Source organism: Tupaia chinensis, unplaced genomic scaffold (assembly GCF_000334495.1).
Source record: "Tupaia chinensis unplaced genomic scaffold, TupChi_1.0 Scaffold000067_1, whole genome shotgun sequence".
NCBI lineage: Eukaryota > Metazoa > Chordata > Mammalia > Scandentia > Tupaiidae > Tupaia > Tupaia belangeri.
The window spans coordinates 4,421,505-4,440,904 of record NW_006159526.1 but is presented as its reverse complement, the minus strand read 5'-3'; the positions used below and the strand labels follow the sequence as shown (position 1 = coordinate 4,440,904).

Genomic DNA, 19,400 nt, shown 5'->3' with positions numbered 1-19,400 from the left:
GGGCTTGGCTGGGGTTAGGGGGAGGAGTTTGGCTGATTGGGGAGGGTCTTGGCTGGGGGTAGAGCACAGCCTGTGAGTGATTGAAGTGCCAGGAGGTGTGAGGTGAGTCAGGCGCCAGGGGCACTGAGCTGAGCCACCGGAGCAGCCAGGACAGGCCCGCTGGGCACTCAGCCTCACCTTCTCGAACATCTTCCCCCAGAGGAAGCGGCACTATTGGCGTCTGGACTGCAAGCTGATTGGGGAGGGTCTTGGCTGGGGGTAGAGCACAGCCTGTGAGTGATTGAAGTGCCAGGAGGTGTGAGGTGAGTCAGGCGCCAGGGGCACTGAGCTGAGCCACCGGAGCAGCCAGGACAGGCCCGCTGGGCACTCAGCCTCACCTTCTCGAACATCTTCCCCCAGAGGAAGCGGCACTATTGGCGTCTGGACTGCAAGTGCATCACTCTGTTCCAGAACAACACGACCAACAGATACTACAAGGTGGGCTCCCCGGCTCCCCAGGCTTCCCTCTGCGCCCACATGCTTTCCCCCGCCACCTCCTAGCCCCAGCACTCCAGCCACGTCGCTTCCTGCTTCAACCCCATGGCAAGTGCTGCCCATTTGACTTCGGCCCCACCCCTTCCCAGCTGGGTGTCCCTGGGTCAACCCTTGGCCTCTCTGTGCCTTGTGTCTCTATGAAATGCTGGAATTAATAGTCCTCACCTCAGGGCCCGAGAGTTCAGAGGCAGTGCAGGCACATAGCTCACGCCTGGCTGGAACCGCCCAGTAATTAGCCTGTTGCCAGTTTTACTTTATAATTAGTGTTCGTCACCTCCTCCCTGGTTCCCGCCTCCTGCACGGTGGCAGCAGTGCCCTTACTGGGTCCTTGCTTCTCCCCTTGCCACCACGGCCTTTTCCCCACACAGCAACCAGAGGTGTCTTTATTAAAACCACTCAATGGGCCGGCAGGTGGCATGGTGGTTACGGGCGCTGAATTCCCACGTGGCTGACCATGGTTTGAGTCCCAGTCCTGGAGGCTTACTTTCTCACTTCCCCTCCCTCTCTTACTCTGCCCCTCTCTGGTCAAATTTAAATAAATGAAAGTAAAGTTAAATTTTAAAAATAATGCTTTAAAAAAATAAATAAAAAGGCCAGCAGGTGGCATGGTGGTTAAGCCAACTGGATCCCACATGGCCAACAGTGTGATTTGAGTCCCGGACCCTGAGACTCGAAAAATACACTGGGCAAGTGTGCGTGCCCAAAATCCCAAAAGGGGAAGGGAGAAGGGATTGTGGGGTGGCCATCTCCCAGGATGGTAATTCCTCACTTCCCCTCTCTCCCTCTGTGTCGCTTTCCAGCAAGCACACATACCCTATAGTAAATTTAAAAAAAAATAAAACAAAACTCCAGTGGTTCCCATTATCCTTAGAGTGAAACCCAAGCTCCTTGGGGTACGGCCAACCGCGATTCAAGTCCCAGACCCGGCAGCTTGATTTCTTACTTTCCCTTTCTCTCTCTCTTTGGTCAAATTTACAAATAATAACAAATAAAACTAACTAAATAAATAATTTTAAAAGGGGTGGGTAGCAGGTGACAGTGGTTAAGGCACTAAACTCCCATGTGGCCAACTGTAGTTCAAGTCCCGGACTTGGTGCCTTGAAACTCATGCTGAGTGTGCACATGCCCAAAATCTCAAGAGGAGACTGGAGGAGAGGGGAGTGCAACATGGCCGTCCCCCGGGGGGTGATTTCTCGCTTTCTGTCTCTGTCTCTCTGGAGAGCGCACGTGTTCTGTAGAAAAAAATCTGTAAAAAAGGGGCCAGCAGATGGCGTGATGGTTGAGATGCTGGACTCCCACATGGCCAGCCATATCTCTCTCGGGTCAAACTGAAGGATAACAATAAATAAATAAAATTAAATAATTTTTTATAAAAATAAATTCTAGGAAAAAAAAAAAAGCTGCTCGCTGTTACCTGCCCTGGAGCTCCTCCCTTGGGCCTTCCCACACTGGTTCCTCCTGTCCTTCTCTCTCCCTCCAGGCACGGCAGTATTATTCCCTCACAGATAGGCTAGGTCCCACATGGTGCACAGTTCGAATCCCTGGATGGTCAGCCTGGATCCCCCCCGGGCACACTCACAAGTCCCTGAGCCCCGATGGCTGGAGGTGTGGAAGGGGCGGCTCCCTGAACAGACCCTGCAGAGTGTGCTCTCTGCCTCCACTACATGTGTGCACATACATGCTCTATTGTGACCCACTATAGGTGTGCACATGCATGCTCTATCGTGACCCCACTACATGTGTGCACATGCATGCTCTATCACAACTCCACTACATGTGTGCGCATGTGTGCTCTATCATGACTCCATTGCATGTGTGCACATATATGTTCTATTGTGACTCTACTACATGTGTGCACGTACATGTTCCATTGTGATTCCACTGCATGTGTATACATACATGCTCTATCATGACTCCACTACATGTGTGCACATACATGCTCTATCACAACTCCACTACACATGTGCACATACATGCTCTATCACGACTCCACTACATGTGTGCACATGCATGCTCTATCACAACTCCACTACATATGTGCACATACATGCTTTATCATGAATCCACTACATGTGTGCACATGCATGCTCTATCAGGACTCCACTACATTTACGCACATATATGTTCTGTTGTGACTCCACTACATGTGTGCACATACATGTTCCATCATGGTTCCACTGCATGTGTCCGTGTACATGCTCTATCATGACTCCACTACATGTGTGCACATACACACTCTGTTGTGACCTGCTACATGTGTGCACATGCATGCTCTGCCGTGACTCTACTACATGTGTGCACATATGTGCTCTATCGTGACTCCACTACATGTGTGCACATACATGCCCCATCGTGATTCTGCTACATGTGTGCACATGCATGGTCTATCGTGACTAAAGAAAACATTTAAAGTGGGCCAGCCTGTGGCCTGGTGTTCGAATCGGCGGGATCCCACATGGCCGCTGCGCAGTTCAAGTCCTAGATCCAGCTGCTTAAAAAACATGCCAGGCATGAGGGGATTGTGGCATGATGGTGCCCCCTGGGGGTGCTTCCTTGCTTTCTCTGGTTCTCCGATGAGCACACATGCCCTCTGGCAAATTACTACAACAACAAAAAGCCATCCCTCCCACGCGTCTTCTTGCTTGGTTTTACTGGCTGCCGAAGTTGGTCTTTTTTTCTTTCCTTCCTCCTTTCCTTTCCTCTTTTCTTTCCCTCTTTTTAAAGCTTATTTTCTTTTGGGGCCAGCAGGTGGCAAGGTGGTCAAGGCGCTGGACTCCCACATGGCCAACTAGGATTTAAGGCCCAGACCTGGCAGCTTGCATTCTCTCGCTCTCTCTCTGTCTCTCTGTGTCACTCCCTGGTCAAATAGAAGAACAATAATAAATACAATTTCTCTGGTCAAATTAAAAAATAATAATTGGGGGGGGCAGCAGGTGGCATGGTGGTTAAGGGCGCTGGACTCCCACATGACCAACCCAGGTTCGAGTCCCAGGCCTGGTGGCTTGCTTTCTTGCTTTCCCTCTCTCTCTCTCTCTCTTGCTCTTGTTCTCACTCTATCACTCTCTGGTCAAATTAAAATAAATAAAATTAAAATTAAATAGTAAATAAAGTTTAAAAATAATTCTTTAAAAAGTAATATTTTTAGAGAAAGAGGGGTTTTTTTTAATTATTTTATTTAACTTTATTTATTTTTAGTTTGACCAGAGAGGGACAGAGTAAGAGAGAGAGAGAGAAAGTGAGAAAGCAAGACACTAGGTCAGGAGTCGAACTGTGGTCAGCCATATGGGAGTCCAGCACCCTTAACCACCACACCACTTGCTGGCCCAGAGAGAGAGGTTTTTGCTGAAGGGTGCATGTGCTCACCAGAGAGACAGAGACAGAAAGCGAGAAATCTCCCCCCAGTGGGGATGGCCATGCTGCAATCCCTTCTCCATTCTCCTCTCTGGATTTTGGGCATCCATGCACACGTGCCTGGTGTGAGTTTCAAGCCACCAGGTCCCAATTTGAACCACAGTCAACTACATGAGAGTCCAGCAATACAACCATTATGCCATCTGCTGGTCCCAAGAGAGATTGTTTTGCTGTAGGGTGTATGTGCTTGCTAGAGAGACAGAGACAGAAAGCGAGAAATCACCCCTCAGGGGGATGGCCAGTTCCTTTTCTTCCATTCTCCTCTCAAGACTGTGGGCACACACGTACACGCTCCCAGTATGTTTCAAGCCTCTGTGTCCAGGACTTGAACCGCTGTTGGCAGTGTGGGGGTCCAGCAACGAAACTGCTATGCCATCTGCTGGTCCCAGTAATTATTTCAAAGAATTATTTCTTTTATCTTATTTATTGTTATTATTCTTCAGTTTGACCAGAGAGAGACAGAGAGATGGAAGGAGAGTAAGAGTGAGAGTGAGAAAGCAAGTTGCCAGGCCTCAGCCTTGAACCACAGTTGGCCATGTGGGACTAGAGTCCTTTAACCACCATGGCACTTGCTGGCCCCAATAAGAAAAAAAAAGTTTTAATAAAAAAAGCATATTTTATTTTACTAATTTCTTACATGATAAAAAATGTATGGCAGGGGACCAGCAGTTAGCGTAATGGCTATGTCGCTGGACTCCCACGTAGTCGACTGTGGTTCGCGTCCCGGACCCGGTGGCTTAAAACTCACGCCGGGCATGTGTGTGTGCGTGCCCAAGATCCCGAGAGGAGAATGGAGGAGAAGGGATTGCGGCGTGACCATCCCCCCTGGGGAGTGATTTCTCACTTTCTGTCTGGCTGGCAAGTGCACGTGCTCTATAGCAAAAACCTCTCAAAAAAAAAAAATGTATGACAGAGACAGACAGACAGTCAGGCTGCCCCGGCTGGGTCTCGAGCCAGCCTGATCACAGCACACACACTCGCCCAGGGTGCTCAGGGAGGGCCCCAGGTGCAAACCCAGGACCTCACCTCTCACCCTGTATCCTGTGCCCACCCACCACTGGGTCCTACAACCCCCTTCCTGGTCTCTCGCTCTACCTCCTCCCGTTCCACCCGCCCTGTGCACCCAGAGGACTCCTCACCCCTGCTCAGACCCTTCAGACAAAGCCCGGGCCCTTCCTGCGGCCCACGAAGCCCCGTGTGGCCTCATTCCCTTTATTTATTTATCAGACATCTGTCAAGTGGCTGCTGTGTCCCAGGCACCATCCCAAGTGATGGGACATGGCCTGTCGTTTGAGCACAGCATGCCCTTCCCCAGGGCCTTTGCACACGCTGTCCCTCTGCTCCTTGCCAGCTGGCTTCTCTTCCTTACTAATGTCTGCTTCAACATCACTTCTGCCAGGAGGTCTTCCCTGACTACAGGCTGGCCCCCGTGTGCCCTGGCCGTAGGTGGGAAGCCCGCTCAGCCCGGGGTCCTCACCGTGCCGGTTCTCTGTCCCACCAGGAGATCCCGCTGTCGGAAATCCTTGCTGTGGAGCCCGCCCAGAACTTCAGCCTCGTGCCCCCAGGCACCAACCCGCACTGCTTCGAGATCGTCACTGCCAATGCCACCTACTTCGTGGGCGAGACGCCTGGCGGGGCCCTGGGCGGGCTGAATGGGCAGGCCGAGGCCGCCCGGGGCTGGGAGACAGCCATCCGCCAGGCCCTGATGCCGGTCATCCTGCAGGACGCGCCCAGCGCTCCAGGCCATGCACCCCACAGTAAGCCCCCTCCCCATTCTCCTCTCAAGAGGATGATGAGTCTGGATGGGCTGCGGGAGGGTCCTGGTGGGAGGAACAGCCAGGGGGAAGGTAGGCAGGTGGAGAGTGGATCTGGACTCAGCAGGCCCGGGTTCCAATCATATGGAGCCCCTGACCTGACAGGTGGCCTTGGGCATGTCACTTCCCACCTCTGAGCCTTGTCCCAAATGGTGGTGACTCTTCCTGCATTTACAGAGTGCCTCTGTGTCCAGCTTGTGCAGGGGACAGAGCGGTGACCATGACAGCCCTGCCTCCCAGGGCTCATAGTCCAGGAGAGTCAAATACCCAACCTCAGACAGGGACAACCAGAGTAGGTAGAACTGGGCTAGGAAGCCAGGGAGCAGAAGGAGCCCAGAGGGACCACCTGACCCAATCTGGGTTTCCTGGAAGGCTCCCTGGAAGAAGTGGCATCTGAACTGAGTCCTGCAAGCCGAGGCGTGTGAGAGATGGGGAAGGCCCATGGGATATTACTTCAGGCTGAAGCCAGGCGGGATCAGAGAGGTCTGACTCCCGCCCCCTGGAGCTCAGAGTCCAGTGCTGGGGACGGATACTGACCACCCTCTGGTACAGACAGCGAGGGTGGCTTGGAGCGTGTCCTAGAGTAGTGGACATGTCTGGGTCAGTAGGACCAGCTCAGGAGGCGCTAGTGTGGCGTGGCCCAGGAGTGGCATCTGAGCTGAGACTGCAGGCGAGCAGTCAGCACATCTGGTAGAGGGGCCAGCGCATGCACAGGTCCAGGGCCAGGAGGTCTGTGTTGGGGCCACCGTCACTCACAGCAGTGGAGCTCAGGTGGACAAGGGGCTCGGCCAAGACTTTTAGGCTACTCAGGCCTTGGGCTTTCTCCCAAGGGCACTGGGCATGTGAACGGGGACATGACAGGGTCGTTTCTCCCTCTGGCTTCCAATGGAGGGTGACAGGAGGGGCAGGATTGGGGCAGGGAGACCAGTGAAGAGGCCGGGAGCGAGAACCCTGAGGCGTGGGGAGCGAGCATGCCGGGTGATTGCAGCTCAGCTGTGGGGAAGTGGAGGAAGGGGGAGGCACTCCAGCGGCAGAAGGAGCAGGACTCCGGGAGTGTCGCTCTGGGTTTGCAGGGCCGGCCCTGGAGTCGGTTTGGACACTGCCTCCAAGCCTCTATTTCCTTCTGCCTGGCTTGGCGCTGACACCAGGGGTGACACGCTGGCAGTCCTTCGAGAATCACCCCCTGAGCCTCCACGTGTCTCGCTGGCCCTCCCGGTGGCTGTGAGGGCGATGCTCTGGCCGTCCTGCTCTTTAGATGCAGACACGGAGGTTCTTAGGGGACTAGTCGCTAGCTTGAAGGTATACACTGTCACCCAGATTCGAACCTGGGTCTTCTGGCTCCAGAGGCTGCCTCTGAGGGTGCAGGTGATGATCATCTGGAGCCCGGGGTCTCCTCATCTCCATCTCTCCCATCTCCCCCAGGACAGGCATCTCTGAGCATCTCCGTGTCCAACAGTCAGATCCAGGAGAACGTGGTGAGACTCCTGCCCACACCCGATGCCCCCCCTCGCACAGCCTCCCCAGCTCTGCTGTCTCCTGATGCCCCCCTACCCAGTCTCCATTTGCACCCCTCACCCTCCCCATCTTGGCCCTGCAGGACATCGCCACTGTCTACCAGATCTTCCCGGATGAGGTGCTGGGCTCAGGGCAGTTTGGAGTGGTCTATGGAGGTGAGGACACTTCGCAGATAACCGTACCTCGGGGGCTGGTGCCGCCTTTGTGGCTCCAAGCCGCCCTTCTTCTTTAAAGAGGGATTTGCTATGGGGCGCATGTGCTTGCCAGAGAGACAGAGAGACAGAAAGTGAAAAATCACCCCCAGGGGGGATTGGGCACACACCCACACACGACCCGGGACTCGAACTGTGGTCATCCACGTGGAAGTGCAGCAACATAACTGCCATCTGCTGGTCCCTCAGACCGCCTTTCTGACTGGCCACATGCTCACTCCTGTTCTGATTGGAAAGCTAGCTCCTGCTGGCTGGTGGTCTCAGACCCTTTTTGTCTTTGCAAAAATAAAAAGCAAAGCCTTTCCTCCTGCTCTCCGTAGGAAGAATCCCTGCTCTGGTGAGCCACAGAGCTGCGTCCCAGAGTCCCATCGCTAGGGAGGGCAGGCTCCGCCCTGACCACGGGACGTAGTAGATTCTGGTTGCTCAGGGAGAACGCAGTTTGCGCTGCGATTGGGCACAAAGTTAGATCCTGGATTCTGGTTTAGGAATCTAGTCTCCCTCCCGGGAGCTCTGTCCTTACCTTCCCAGCCTCACTCCTGGGCCCCTCAGAGCCACCCAGTGGCCCTCTACTTTGCCCAGCTCTCGCTGTTTCCACATTGCGAGGGGTGCCACGGGGCTGGGTCCCCTCCTGCCAGGACCGGGAAGTCTTGCTGCCTCACCCCCCTCCTGTCCTACCCCTGCGCAGGAAAGCACCGGAAGACAGGCCGGGACGTGGCCGTGAAGGTCATCGACAAACTGCGCTTCCCCACCAAGCAGGAGAGCCAGCTCCGGAACGAGGTGGCCATTCTGCAGGTGACCACCGGGCCTGGGCCCAGCGCACCCTCACCCAGGAAGGGCCTTCTCTCTGCTTCCTCCATTAGGGGGACCTGACCCACGCTGGGGGTGGTCTGGGAAGGTTTCCTGGAAGAGGGCAGAGAAAGGGACAACCTGGGCAAAGGCCTGGAGGTGAATGGGAAGATGCAGTTCCTCTAGGAAGGAGGAGGTGAGAGGGGGAGCCAAGAGGAGAGGGGAGCCATAGAAGGATTTTGAGCAAGGGAGAGACAGGGCCAGGCGTGTGCGTTGGAAAGAGCCCCCCGACTGCCATCTGGTGTGTGAATGGGAAAGGTACGACTGGCGCGGAGCCCACGGGAAATTTGGGGGGGCATCTGTGCGGGGGGATGGCATTAGGCCGGGATGGGCCCGGAGGAAGAGAGGAGAGGACGGGTTTGAAAGCTACGATGGCCCGGCCTTGGTGGTGCAGCGAGTGGGGCGATGCTGCAGCCATATGGGAGGCCCCGGCTCCAATCCCAGATCAGCTCGAACACGCCAGGCAAACCCATGCATGCCCGTGACCCTGGCTGGCTGGAAGGTTGAGGGGAGGACCACGGCGTGGTGAGACCCTGTCAGGGGTACCCCCCCTCTCTCTCCCCTCTGAGTGAAATGAAATATACTTGAAAAAGAAGATCTACAGACACAGGGCCCCTTCCTGTTTCTCAAAGCTGCCCCTCCCTCCCGCCCCCCAGTTTCATGATACAAAGATCCTTCTGGGCTCAGACTGTGGTGCTGTGAAGACACCCAGTGCTCTGTGAAGCAGGCCCACGTGGGAATGTTCAGGTTCAAATCCCAAGACCTCCCTGTGTGTGCCAGGCACACTCATGCCCGTGATCCGGGCTAGCTGAGGCTGGGAGTGGATCTCAGTGTCAGGGCCTGAGGGGAAGGCTGTCTCTCTCTCTCTCACTGATAGAAGACATAAGGCAATAGAACAAAAAAATTAAAGATCACTTACAGAAAATGTCCTTCTGGACCTTTGGCAGACGGGCTGGGTTGAGGTCATCCTTGGCCTGTCTCACAGTGATATGCCATGGAAGGAGCTGCCCCCAAGGACAGCCTTCTCCTGGTCTGCTGTCACCTGCTCTCAGAGCTGGCCCTCTGGGCTCTGAGTTCCCAGGCACCTGGGCCCTGACCGCTCTCCCCACCCCAGAGCCTGCGGCACCCTGGGATTGTGAACCTGGAGTGCATGTTCGAGACGCCCGAGAAGGTGTTCGTGGTGATGGAGAAGCTGCACGGGGACATGCTAGAGATGATCCTGTCCAGCGAGAAGGGCCGGCTGCCCGAGCGCCTCACCAAGTTCCTCATCACCCAGGTGCGCCCGCCCCGCCCACCAGGACCCCAGGAGAGGCCTGCTGCCTGGAAGGCCGGCAGACACTGGGTGGGACTCACTGTAGCAGTCCGCAGAAAGCGTCATGGGGGCCAGCAGGTGGTATGGAGGTTAAGGCGCCGGATCCTACACGGCCAACTTTGAGGTTTGAGTCCTGGGCCTGGCGGCTTGAGAATCATCCTGACAGGAGAGTGGAGGAGACAGGATTGCAGCGAGGCCATCCTCTGTGAGGGGTGATTTCTCACTTTCCCTCGGTCTCTCTCTCTCTGTCTCTGGTGAGAGCATGTACAATGTAGCCAAAAAAAAAAAAAAGAGAGAGAGAAAGAAAGAAATGAAAACATGACATGAAGAGTCTTTGAGAAGTTCACAGAAAATGTGCATTAGGAAAAAGCTATGCAAACTTCAAAACGTCTTATACCACCATAACCCTAGATTTAATTCCATTAAATCCCCACCACAGAACAGCAATAACAATAATTGAAAAAATAAAGGTAACAGTAATAATTTTGAAATAATGACAGAGTAATAATAAAAGAGATAATAAGTAATAATAGAAAAATAGAATAACTAGAAAAACAACAGAATCGTAGTTTTAATAATAGCAATTAGTATTGATTTTTAGAATTAGTTATTTAATTTTATTTATTCATTCATTTATTTAAATGTGACCCAGAAGAGACACAGGGAGAGAGAAAGTGAGAAAACAAGTCACTAGGTCCAGGACTTGAACCGTGGTCAGTCATATAGGAGTGTCCAGTGCCTTGGCTACCACAGCACCTGCTGGTCCTCATAATTAGTATTATTAATATAGAAAAGGGAGTAAATTGGGACTAGCAGTTGGCATAATGGCTATGTTGCTGGACTCCCATGTAGTCGACTGCAGTTTAAGTCCCAGACCCGGTAGCTTAAACTCACGCCGGGCGCGTGTGCATGCGTGCCCAAGATCCCGAGAGAATGGAAGAGAAGGGATTGCACCATGGCCATCCCCCCTGGGGGGTGATTTCTCGCTTTCTGTCTCTCTGTCTCTCTGCCTGGCGAGTGCACTGCACCCTATAACAAAAACCTCTCAAAAATAAAAAAGAGTAAATGATGAGTCAGGATCCCTGGGCCTGACTAGAAAAGAAGAAACAGCCTTTCCGCTTTCTCTTTCTTTTCCTCTCTTTCTCTTTCTCTTTCATTCATTCATTTATTAAAATGTTTAACAACAACTCCCTGAGCCCCTGCTCTGGGCCAGGTGCCATGTAGGACAGTGTTGGGGACCTGGTAGTCACCAAGGTAGCCCTTGCCCTAAACAGCAGTCCTCCCCACGGGCAGGGCGGATGGGGGGAAGTGAGAAGGCAGCCCCCACCCCATGGAGAGTGGTCATGCAGCAATCCCTTCTCTTCCATTTTATCCTTTTGGGATGGGCACGCACGCAGAGGTACCCGGCTAGTTTCTCAAACCAAGCAGTCCACCACGTGAGATCCAGCCTCCTTAACTTGACTGGCCCGCCCATTTCTCAGTTGGATTATTATCTCTTTTTCTTATTGAATTGTAAAAGCTCTTTATTTATGAGGGACATTAGATCCTTGTCACTTTATGTTGTTCAATTTATTTTTTTTATTCCATTATTTGTTTGTGACTTCATTTGCCATAGTTTTACTGTTAGCAGTATCCAGTGCTCCCAACCGCTGGTCCCTAAAAGAATTCTTTAAAACAAAAACATTAAAAAAAGTTGTATCGGGGCCAACTGAGGTTCAAGTCCTGAACCTGGCAGCTTGAAACTCACACTGGACACAAACACATATGTGCCCAAAATCCCAAAAGAATGGAAAAGGGATTACAGTGTGGCCGTCCTCCCGGGGGTGATTTCTCGCTTTCTGTCTCTGTTACTGTGTCTGGCAAGCACATGCACCCTATAGCAAAAATCTCTCAAAAAAAGCAAGAGAATTACATAAAACTGGAGTGTATATACATATATCTCACATCATGAGCCAGGGGCTGGCAGGTGGCGTGGTGGTTAATGGCGCTGGACTCCGACATGGCTGACTGCAGTTCAAGTCCAACCTGGTGGCTTGCTTTCTCACTTTCCCTCCCTTTCTCTCGCTCACTCTGTCCCTCTCTGGCCAAATTTAAATAAATAAATAAATAATGTTAAATAAAATAATTATTTTTTTGGAGAGGTTTTTGCTATAGGGCACATGCACTTGCCAGAGAGACAGAGAAAGACAAAGAGACAGAAAGCAAGAAATCACCCCCCCAGAGGGGATGGCCACACCGCAATCCCTTCTCCTCCGTTCTCCTCTCGGGATCTTGGGCACGCACGCACACGCGCCCGGCGTGAGTTTAAGCCACCAGGTCCGGGACTTGAATTGCGGTCAACTACATGGGAGTCCAGCGACATAGCCATTACGCTAACTGCTGGTCCCAATAATTCTTAAAAAATATATATATATCACGAGCTTAGTGATTGACAGCCACAGTCTGAGTCCAGTGCTGGCAGCTGGAGAAATATGCTGGGCACATGTGCATGTGTGCCCCAGATCCCAAAATGATGGGACGCTGGAGGAGAAGGGACTGCAGTGTGATCACCCACACTGGGGGTCCTTTCTCCCCGCCTCCTTGCTGTCTCTGTCTCTCTGGTGAGCACACATGCTCTGTCTTGTGGCCTAGTAGTTTAAGGAGCTGGACCCCCCCTATGGCCAACTGCACAGATCAAATCCTGGCCCTGGAAGTTTGAAGAAACATGCCAGGCGTGTGTGCACATGTGCCCCAAATTCTGACAGGATGGGGAAGCAGAGAAGGGATTGCAGAGAGACCATGCTTTCTCCCTCTCTGCATACACAACCTCTGACAAAGTTTTATTTTTAGTTATTTACTTTTATTATTACTAGTTGTATTATTATTATTATTATTGCTACAGGGCATGTGCACTCACCAGAGATAGAGAGAAAGAAAAGGAAAGTGAGAAAGCAAGCTGTCAGGTCTGGGACTCAAACCACAGTCAGCCATGTGGGAGTCTGGCTCCCTACTCACCCGCCACCTGCAGGCCCCTCTGACAAAATTAAAATAATATTGAATCATACGATATAACCTTGAAAGTCCTTCCTCTGTTAATAACTCTAAGCAGCAGGCCAGAGGGCTGGGACCTTACACTTCTCGGGTGTAAACGGTTCTGGGATCCTGAGATTCTCGGGTGCCCCAGGGGGCGTCCTGAGAGGTACCAAGAAGCTTGTGGGTGGAGTTCGGCGCGCGGCTGCCGAGGCAGGACCTGTGTTGGGCACCTTTCCGCTTCCCTGACTGGCTCCGTCCCCTCCCCCAGATCCTGGTAGCTCTGAGACACCTTCACTTCAAGAACATCGTCCACTGTGACTTGAAACCGGAAAACGTACTGCTGGCGTCCGCAGACCCGTTTCCTCAGGTCAGCCGTGCCCCTGGCTGGGACGTCCGGCCACGCCGGTGGGGGGGTGGCGCCGATCTCAGGGTAGGTCGCGTCTACACTGTCAGAGAGGAAAAGCAAAAGCAGGGCCTGCATAGCTTCAGGGCACCTGTGGTTTGAGGCGTCCGTGGGGATCTTGGGAAATGTGGCTGTGGGGGTCCCCGCTTCTGCCAGGCTGTGATGAGTTCTGTAAGGTTCTGTGAGGCTGCATAACGGGGGGTATGCAGCTGAACTGGAGCCTCAGAGACCCTCTCAGCGGGAAAACAAGAAGTTAGTTTTTCAGGAGCACGAGTGTTCTGGGAGGAGCCTGGAGCCTGTGCAAAGGTCCTGTGGGGGGAAACTGTTCTGGGATTTTCCTATTGATTTTCTTGTTTTAAAGAATTATTTTTTATTTCATTTTATTCATTGTCATTATTTTATTCTTTATGTTTTTGAAGTTGACCAGAGAGAGACAGAGAGAGAGAAGGAAAGTGAGGAAGGAAGTTGCCAGGTCTGGGGCTCAAAACCGTGCTCAGCCATGTGAGAGTCCGGCTGCCTTCACCACCACGCACCTGCTGGCCCCGTTTTTTTTGTTTTTTTTTTTTAAGAATTGTTTATTGGGACCAGCAGGTGGTGGAATGGTTACATCGCTGGACTCACATGTAGTCTACCACTGTTTGAGTCCAGGACCTGGTGACTTAAAACTCACACTGGGTGCTGTGCATGCCTAAAGTCCTGAGGAAATTGGAGGAGAAGGGACTGCAGCATGGTCATTCCCCCCGGGGGGTGATTTCTCACTTTCTGTCTATTTCTGTCTCTCTGGTGAGTGCACACACCCTGTAGCAAAAACCTCTCTCAAAACAAAAAAAAAGACTTAGGGTCCGGCAGGTGGCGTGGTGGTTAAGGGCACTGGACTCCCACATGACTGACTGTGGTTCCAGTCCCGGACCTGGCAGCTTGCGCTCTCTTACTTTTTCTCTCTCTCTCGCTCTCACTCTGTCCCTCTCTGGTCAAATTAAAATAAATAAGTGAAGTTAAATAAAATAATTATGTTTAAAAATTGTATATAATTTTATTTATTTTCAGTATTACTTTTAAGGAATTATTTTATTTTATTTATTCATTTATTTTCATTTGACGAGCGAGGGAAAGTGAGAAATAAGCCATCAGGTCCAGGACTTGAACTCCATACCCTTAGCCATCATCCCCAACCTGTGGTCGGCCGTGTGGGGGTACCCTGCACCTTAGCCACCCCATCACCCACTGGTACCTATTTTCATTATTTTAAATTTGCTCTAAGGCATATGTGCTCACCAGGGAGAGAGAAAGTGAGAAAGCAGGCCTCCAGGCCCGGGACTCAAACCACAGTCAACTATGTGGGAGTCCAGCATCCTTACCACCACCACGCCACCTGCTGACCCCAGTTTTCTTTATTTTTTTTAGAAGTTTTTGCTTTAGTGTGTGTGTGCTCACTGGAAAGAGACAGAGACAGAGACGGGAAAGTGAGAAACCACCTTCAGGGTGGGTAGCCACATCACAGTCCCTTCCCTCCATTCTCCTCCTAGGATCTTGGGCACGTACACATGCCTGGCGTGAGTCCTGGGTTCCGGACTGAAACTGCAGACGGCCAAGTGGGAGTCCAGTGACATAGCCACTACGGCATCTGCTGGCCCCTCTTTCTTTTCTAGAACATGTTTATTGCGCTGTAATTCACATCCATGTAACGGTATAAGGCGATGCCCTTTGGTATGTTTGCAGAGTTGTGAATCCCACCGGTCAGTTTTGCAACTTTTTTTAAAGGACTTCCTTCTTCCCTCTCTCCTTCCCTCCCTCTCTCTCTCTCTTTCTTTCTTTCTTTCAATTTGACCAGAGAGGGACAAAGAGAGAGAGAGAGAGAGAGAAAGCAAGCCACCAGGCCCGGGATTAGAACCACAGTTGGCCACTGTGTTCGTGCAGGGCTCCGTTTACATGAGATGAGACAGACCACAGAGATGGAAAGGACACCGCGGTGTGGGCAGGAAGGTGGGGTCAGGATGATGGCTAAGGGGAATGGAGTTTCTTTCTGGAATTGTGAAAATCTCCTAAAACTGGGGCCGGCACATGGCATATTTAAGGGCCAAACTCCCACGTAGCCAACTGCGGTTCAAGTCCCGGACCCGATGGCTTAAACTCACTCCGGGAACATGTGCGTGCATGCCTGGGAGGAGACTGGAGGAGAAGGGATTGCAGCATGGCCATCCCCCCTGGGGGGTGATTTCTCGCTTTCTGTCTCTCTCTCTTTCTGGCAAGCACACGTGCCCTATTGCAAAAATCTCTCCCCCCCAAAAAAATAAAGAAATAAAAGAAAAGTAAAAGGACCTTCAAAGAGGGCGCACTGAGACACGCTGAAGTGTGGCCAGTTTGAAGGTGACAGAAGCTTTGGCTTCAGGGACGGGGCCCGATCCTGCCTGCGGTAAGGAGTGAGCCAGAGAAGGGCGTTGGCAGGGACGGGTCAGTACGTGAACAGAGAGGGTAACAGAGGTGCAGGCCGGCAGGCGGCACGCAAGACCTTGCAGCCTGGTCTCGTTGACACCAACACCTGTCCATAGCCATGGACGGCTGCCCTTAAAATATCGCAGAGGTGTGGGCCGGCAGGTGGTGGCGTGGTTAAGGTGCTGGACTCCCACTTGGTTAACCACAGTTCAAGCCCCGGACCTGGTGGCTTGACCATCACGCCGGGTGCATGTGCTTGTGTGCCCAGAATCCCAAGAGAAGAGTGGAGGAGAACAGACTGTAGTGTGGCCGTCTCCCCTTGGGGGGATGATTTCTCTTTCCCCCTCTCTGTCTCTCTCCGGTGAGCTCATGCGCGCTATAGCAAAAAAAAAAAAAAAAGAAAAAGGAAGAAGGGCCCGGGTAGCATACACCGTCACTGCGTGTGGAGCTGGAGCGCACTGGCCAGCACGGTACACCATCCCACTTAATCCCCCCAGGGCCCGAGACAACGCCGCCATTAATCCCCGGCCTGGTGCTGCCAGAAATGCCGGAGGCCCAGTCTGCAGGCACCGCTCCTGACCTACTGTGTGCCTTTACGCTCTCCCTCCACACAGCCTCCGAATAAGATCGGGGCATTTTTTTTTTTTTTTTTTTTAAGAACTGTACATTTTAATTTACTATTATGTATTCACCAGAGATGGATGGGGGTGGGGGCAAGAATGCAAGCCTCCAAGTCTGGGCTCAAACTGGAATCTGCTCTCTGGGAGTCTGATATCTTAACCACCACGCCACCTGCCGGCCCATCATCATAGGGACTTTAGGCTCCCCAGGGTGCCAAAGAGGAAACAGGCAGGAGGGGGTTAAGAGACCTGCCCAAAGGCCGGCAGGTGGCATGGTGGTTAAGGCACTGGACTCCCACATGGCTGACCACGGTTCGAGGTCCAGACCTGGCGGCTTGCTTTCTCACGTTCCCCCTCTCTCTGTCCCTCTCTGGTCAAATTAAAATAAATAAATAAACCAATAAGGTTAAATAAAGTAATTGTTTAAATGAGAGAGAGACCTGCTCGAGGTGAGTATGGTGTGGCAGCAGGTGGTAGTTATTGAGCACTCACTATATGCGTGCACTGTCCTGTGAGCTTCGGGTGAACCTCAGTAATCCTTCTTTTATTATTATTATTTTTCTTTCTTTGGAGAGGTTTTTGCTATAGGGCGTGTACATTGCCAGAAAGAGAAAGACAGAGAGACAGAGAGACAGAAAGTGAGAAATCACCCCCAGGAGGGACGGCCACACCGCAATCCCTTCTCCTCCATTCTCCTCCCGGGATCTTGGGCGGGCACGCACGCACACGCGCCCGGCGTGAGTTTAAGCCGCCGGGTCTGGGACTTGAAGCGCAGTCGACTGCATGGGAGTCCAGCGACATAGCCATTGCGATAACTGCTGGTCCCGACTTCAGTAATCCTTATAACAGTCCCCTCTTCTTTTTTAAAGCATTATTTATTAGGGCCAGCAGGTGGCGTAGTGGTTGTGGTGCTGGACTCGGCTTGAAGCTCATGCTGGTTGCATGAGCAGGCATGCCCAAAATCCTGACGGAATGGAAGAGAAGGGATTGTGGCATGGCCAACCCCCCTAGAGGGGTTTAACATCTCACTTTTTAAAAAAATGTATTTATTCATTCATTTATTTTAGTTAGACCAGAGAGAGACATAGAGACAAAGAGAGAAAATAAGCCACCAGGTACGGGACTTGAACAGTGGTCAGCCATTGGGGAGTGTCCAGCACCTTAACCATCTCGCCACCTGCCGGCCCCCATGAGAGCACTTTGAGCTGGCTGTTAGGTTTCTGCCCCAGGTACAAATGAGGACACAGCACAGAGAGACCCCTTGCCCAGGGTCCCTCAGTGAGCCGAGGGGTCTGGACTCCAGCCAGCATTTGACATTCCCTGGAATACGGCTGCGTGGGGAGGGGGCGTGGGAGGCGCAGCCTCGTCACCCCTCCGACCCTCCCCGCACCCCGGCAGGTGAAGCTGTGTGACTTCGGCTTCGCGCGCATCATCGGCGAGAAGTCCTTCCGCCGCTCGGTGGTGGGCACGCCGGCCTACCTGGCGCCCGAGGTGCTGCTCAACCAGGGCTACAACCGCTCCCTGGACATGTGGTCGGTGGGCGTGATCATGTACGTCAGCCTCAGCGGCACGTTCCCCTTCAACGAGGACGAGGACATCAACGACCAGATCCAGAACGCGGCCTTCATGTACCCGGCCACCCCCTGGAGCCACATCTCTTCTGGAGGTGCGAGGGGTCCGCGCGCTGGGTGGCAAGGGCGGGGTGTGGCAGGGGCGAGGCCTGGCTGTAGTGGGCGGGGAGCTGGGGGTGGGGCCCGGGACAGTGTCCTGCTTGGAGTGGGGGCCCTGAATGGTGGGCTGGGACCCGGGGATGTGGGTAGAACCCGGCCCAGAGACCCAGGCCTAGGTTGGGGTATGTGGGCTGGAAACCAGGCTCCGGAAGTGCCAAGACAGTCCCCTGGAGCCTGACCAGTTTCTGTGGTGCTGTCTAGAACAGGGCGAGTGGGACTGGACCTGAGGAAGCCAAGGCCATGTGGCCAGGAGGAAGGGCAGGTCCTTCCAAGGCCTGGGCTGGGGCCCAGGGTTATGACCCCAAAAGACTGGCCTTGCAAAAGCAGGGCCGGGAGGGTTTATGATCACACCGGCCTGCTCTCCTGCCGCTGCAGTGCCTGGGCTGGAGGTCCGACTGGAGCATGGGGACAGCTGGTCTAGGGCGGTGGCCAGGGGGGTTCTGAAGAGGTCCAGCAAATGAACAGGCAGACCCTGACGCCGGGAACCCAGCAGCCGGTGTGGATGGGAGGCAAGGGGAGCCGGGACCAAGGCAGACACGGGGATCTCTGATCCAGGGGCTTTAGTGTCATGGCTGGATAGTGGCTTGAGGACTGTCACCTTGGAGACGAGCCCCAGAAAAGGAAGTCTTGAGCAGGTCTGGAGTGGGACCAGAGGCAGGACTGAGGTACTGGACGTGTTGAGAGGTTGTAAGAGGGCAGTTTGAGGGTGCAGTGGCAACATGCTGCTCAAGTAATGCTGGATCCATATGGAAGGTTGTGGGTTCCATTCCCCCGACCTGCACATGGCCGCCTGTGATCCTAGCTGGCTGGGAAGGCTGAAGTGGACCGTGGCATGAGACCTGGCTGAGGGTGCTTGTCTTTCTCTGTCTCTGTCTCTCTTATAAAAGAAATGAGTAAACTTCATTTTTAAGGTTTTTTAAAAAAAGATTTATTTACTTTATTTTATTTGTTATTATTATTTTTAATTATTTATTTTATTTTTTATTTATTCATTCTTTTTTTTTTTTAATTTGACCAGAGAGAGACAGAGGGTTAGAGTGACAGAGAGAGGAAATGAGAAAGCAAGCCACCAGATTCTGGACTCGAACTCTGATCAGCCATGTGGGAGTGTCCAGGGCCCCAAATGCCACCTGCCAGCACCATGAAGAAACTTTTTTTTTTCTAAAATTATTTGGGACCAGCAGATGGCATAATGGTTGTATTGCTGGGCTCCCATATGGCGACTGAGGTTTAAGTTCTGGACCCAGCTCTTGAAACTCATGCTGGGCATGTGCGCATGCATGCCCAAAATCCTGAGAGGAGAATGGGGAAGGGATTGCAGCATGACCAGCCCCCAAGGGGTGATTTCTTGCTTTCTATCTGTCTCTCTAGTGAGCACATATGCCCTAAAGGAAAAAAAAAACCTCTCTAATACATTTAAATTTAAAAAGATTTATTTATTTAATTTTATTAGTTACTGTTATTTATTTTTTATTTTGACCAAAGAGAGACAGAGAGAAAGAAAGGAAAAGCAAGAAAGCAAGCCCCCAGGTCCAGGACTCGAACCACGGTTGGCCAT

At 52.5% G+C, this 19,400-nt stretch overlaps 1 protein-coding gene across 5 annotated transcripts in view; it reads left to right on the top strand.

The window, feature by feature from the left end:
* PRKD2 (protein kinase D2) overlaps positions 1-19,400 on the top strand; it is a 48,068-nt gene that overhangs the window by 23,622 nt on the left and 5,046 nt on the right. For all 5 annotated transcript variants that reach the window (XM_006142105.3, XM_006142104.3, XM_006142106.3 and 2 more), the window contains 8 exons: positions 400-477; positions 5,447-5,702; positions 7,182-7,234; positions 7,357-7,429; positions 8,172-8,278; positions 9,447-9,608; positions 12,925-13,023; positions 17,511-17,778. In XM_006142105.3, the coding sequence (XP_006142167.1) occupies positions 400-477; positions 5,447-5,702; positions 7,182-7,234; positions 7,357-7,429; positions 8,172-8,278; positions 9,447-9,608; positions 12,925-13,023; positions 17,511-17,778 (1,096 nt within the window). The remainder of the gene's footprint in view (positions 1-399; positions 478-5,446; positions 5,703-7,181; positions 7,235-7,356; positions 7,430-8,171; positions 8,279-9,446; positions 9,609-12,924; positions 13,024-17,510; positions 17,779-19,400) is intronic.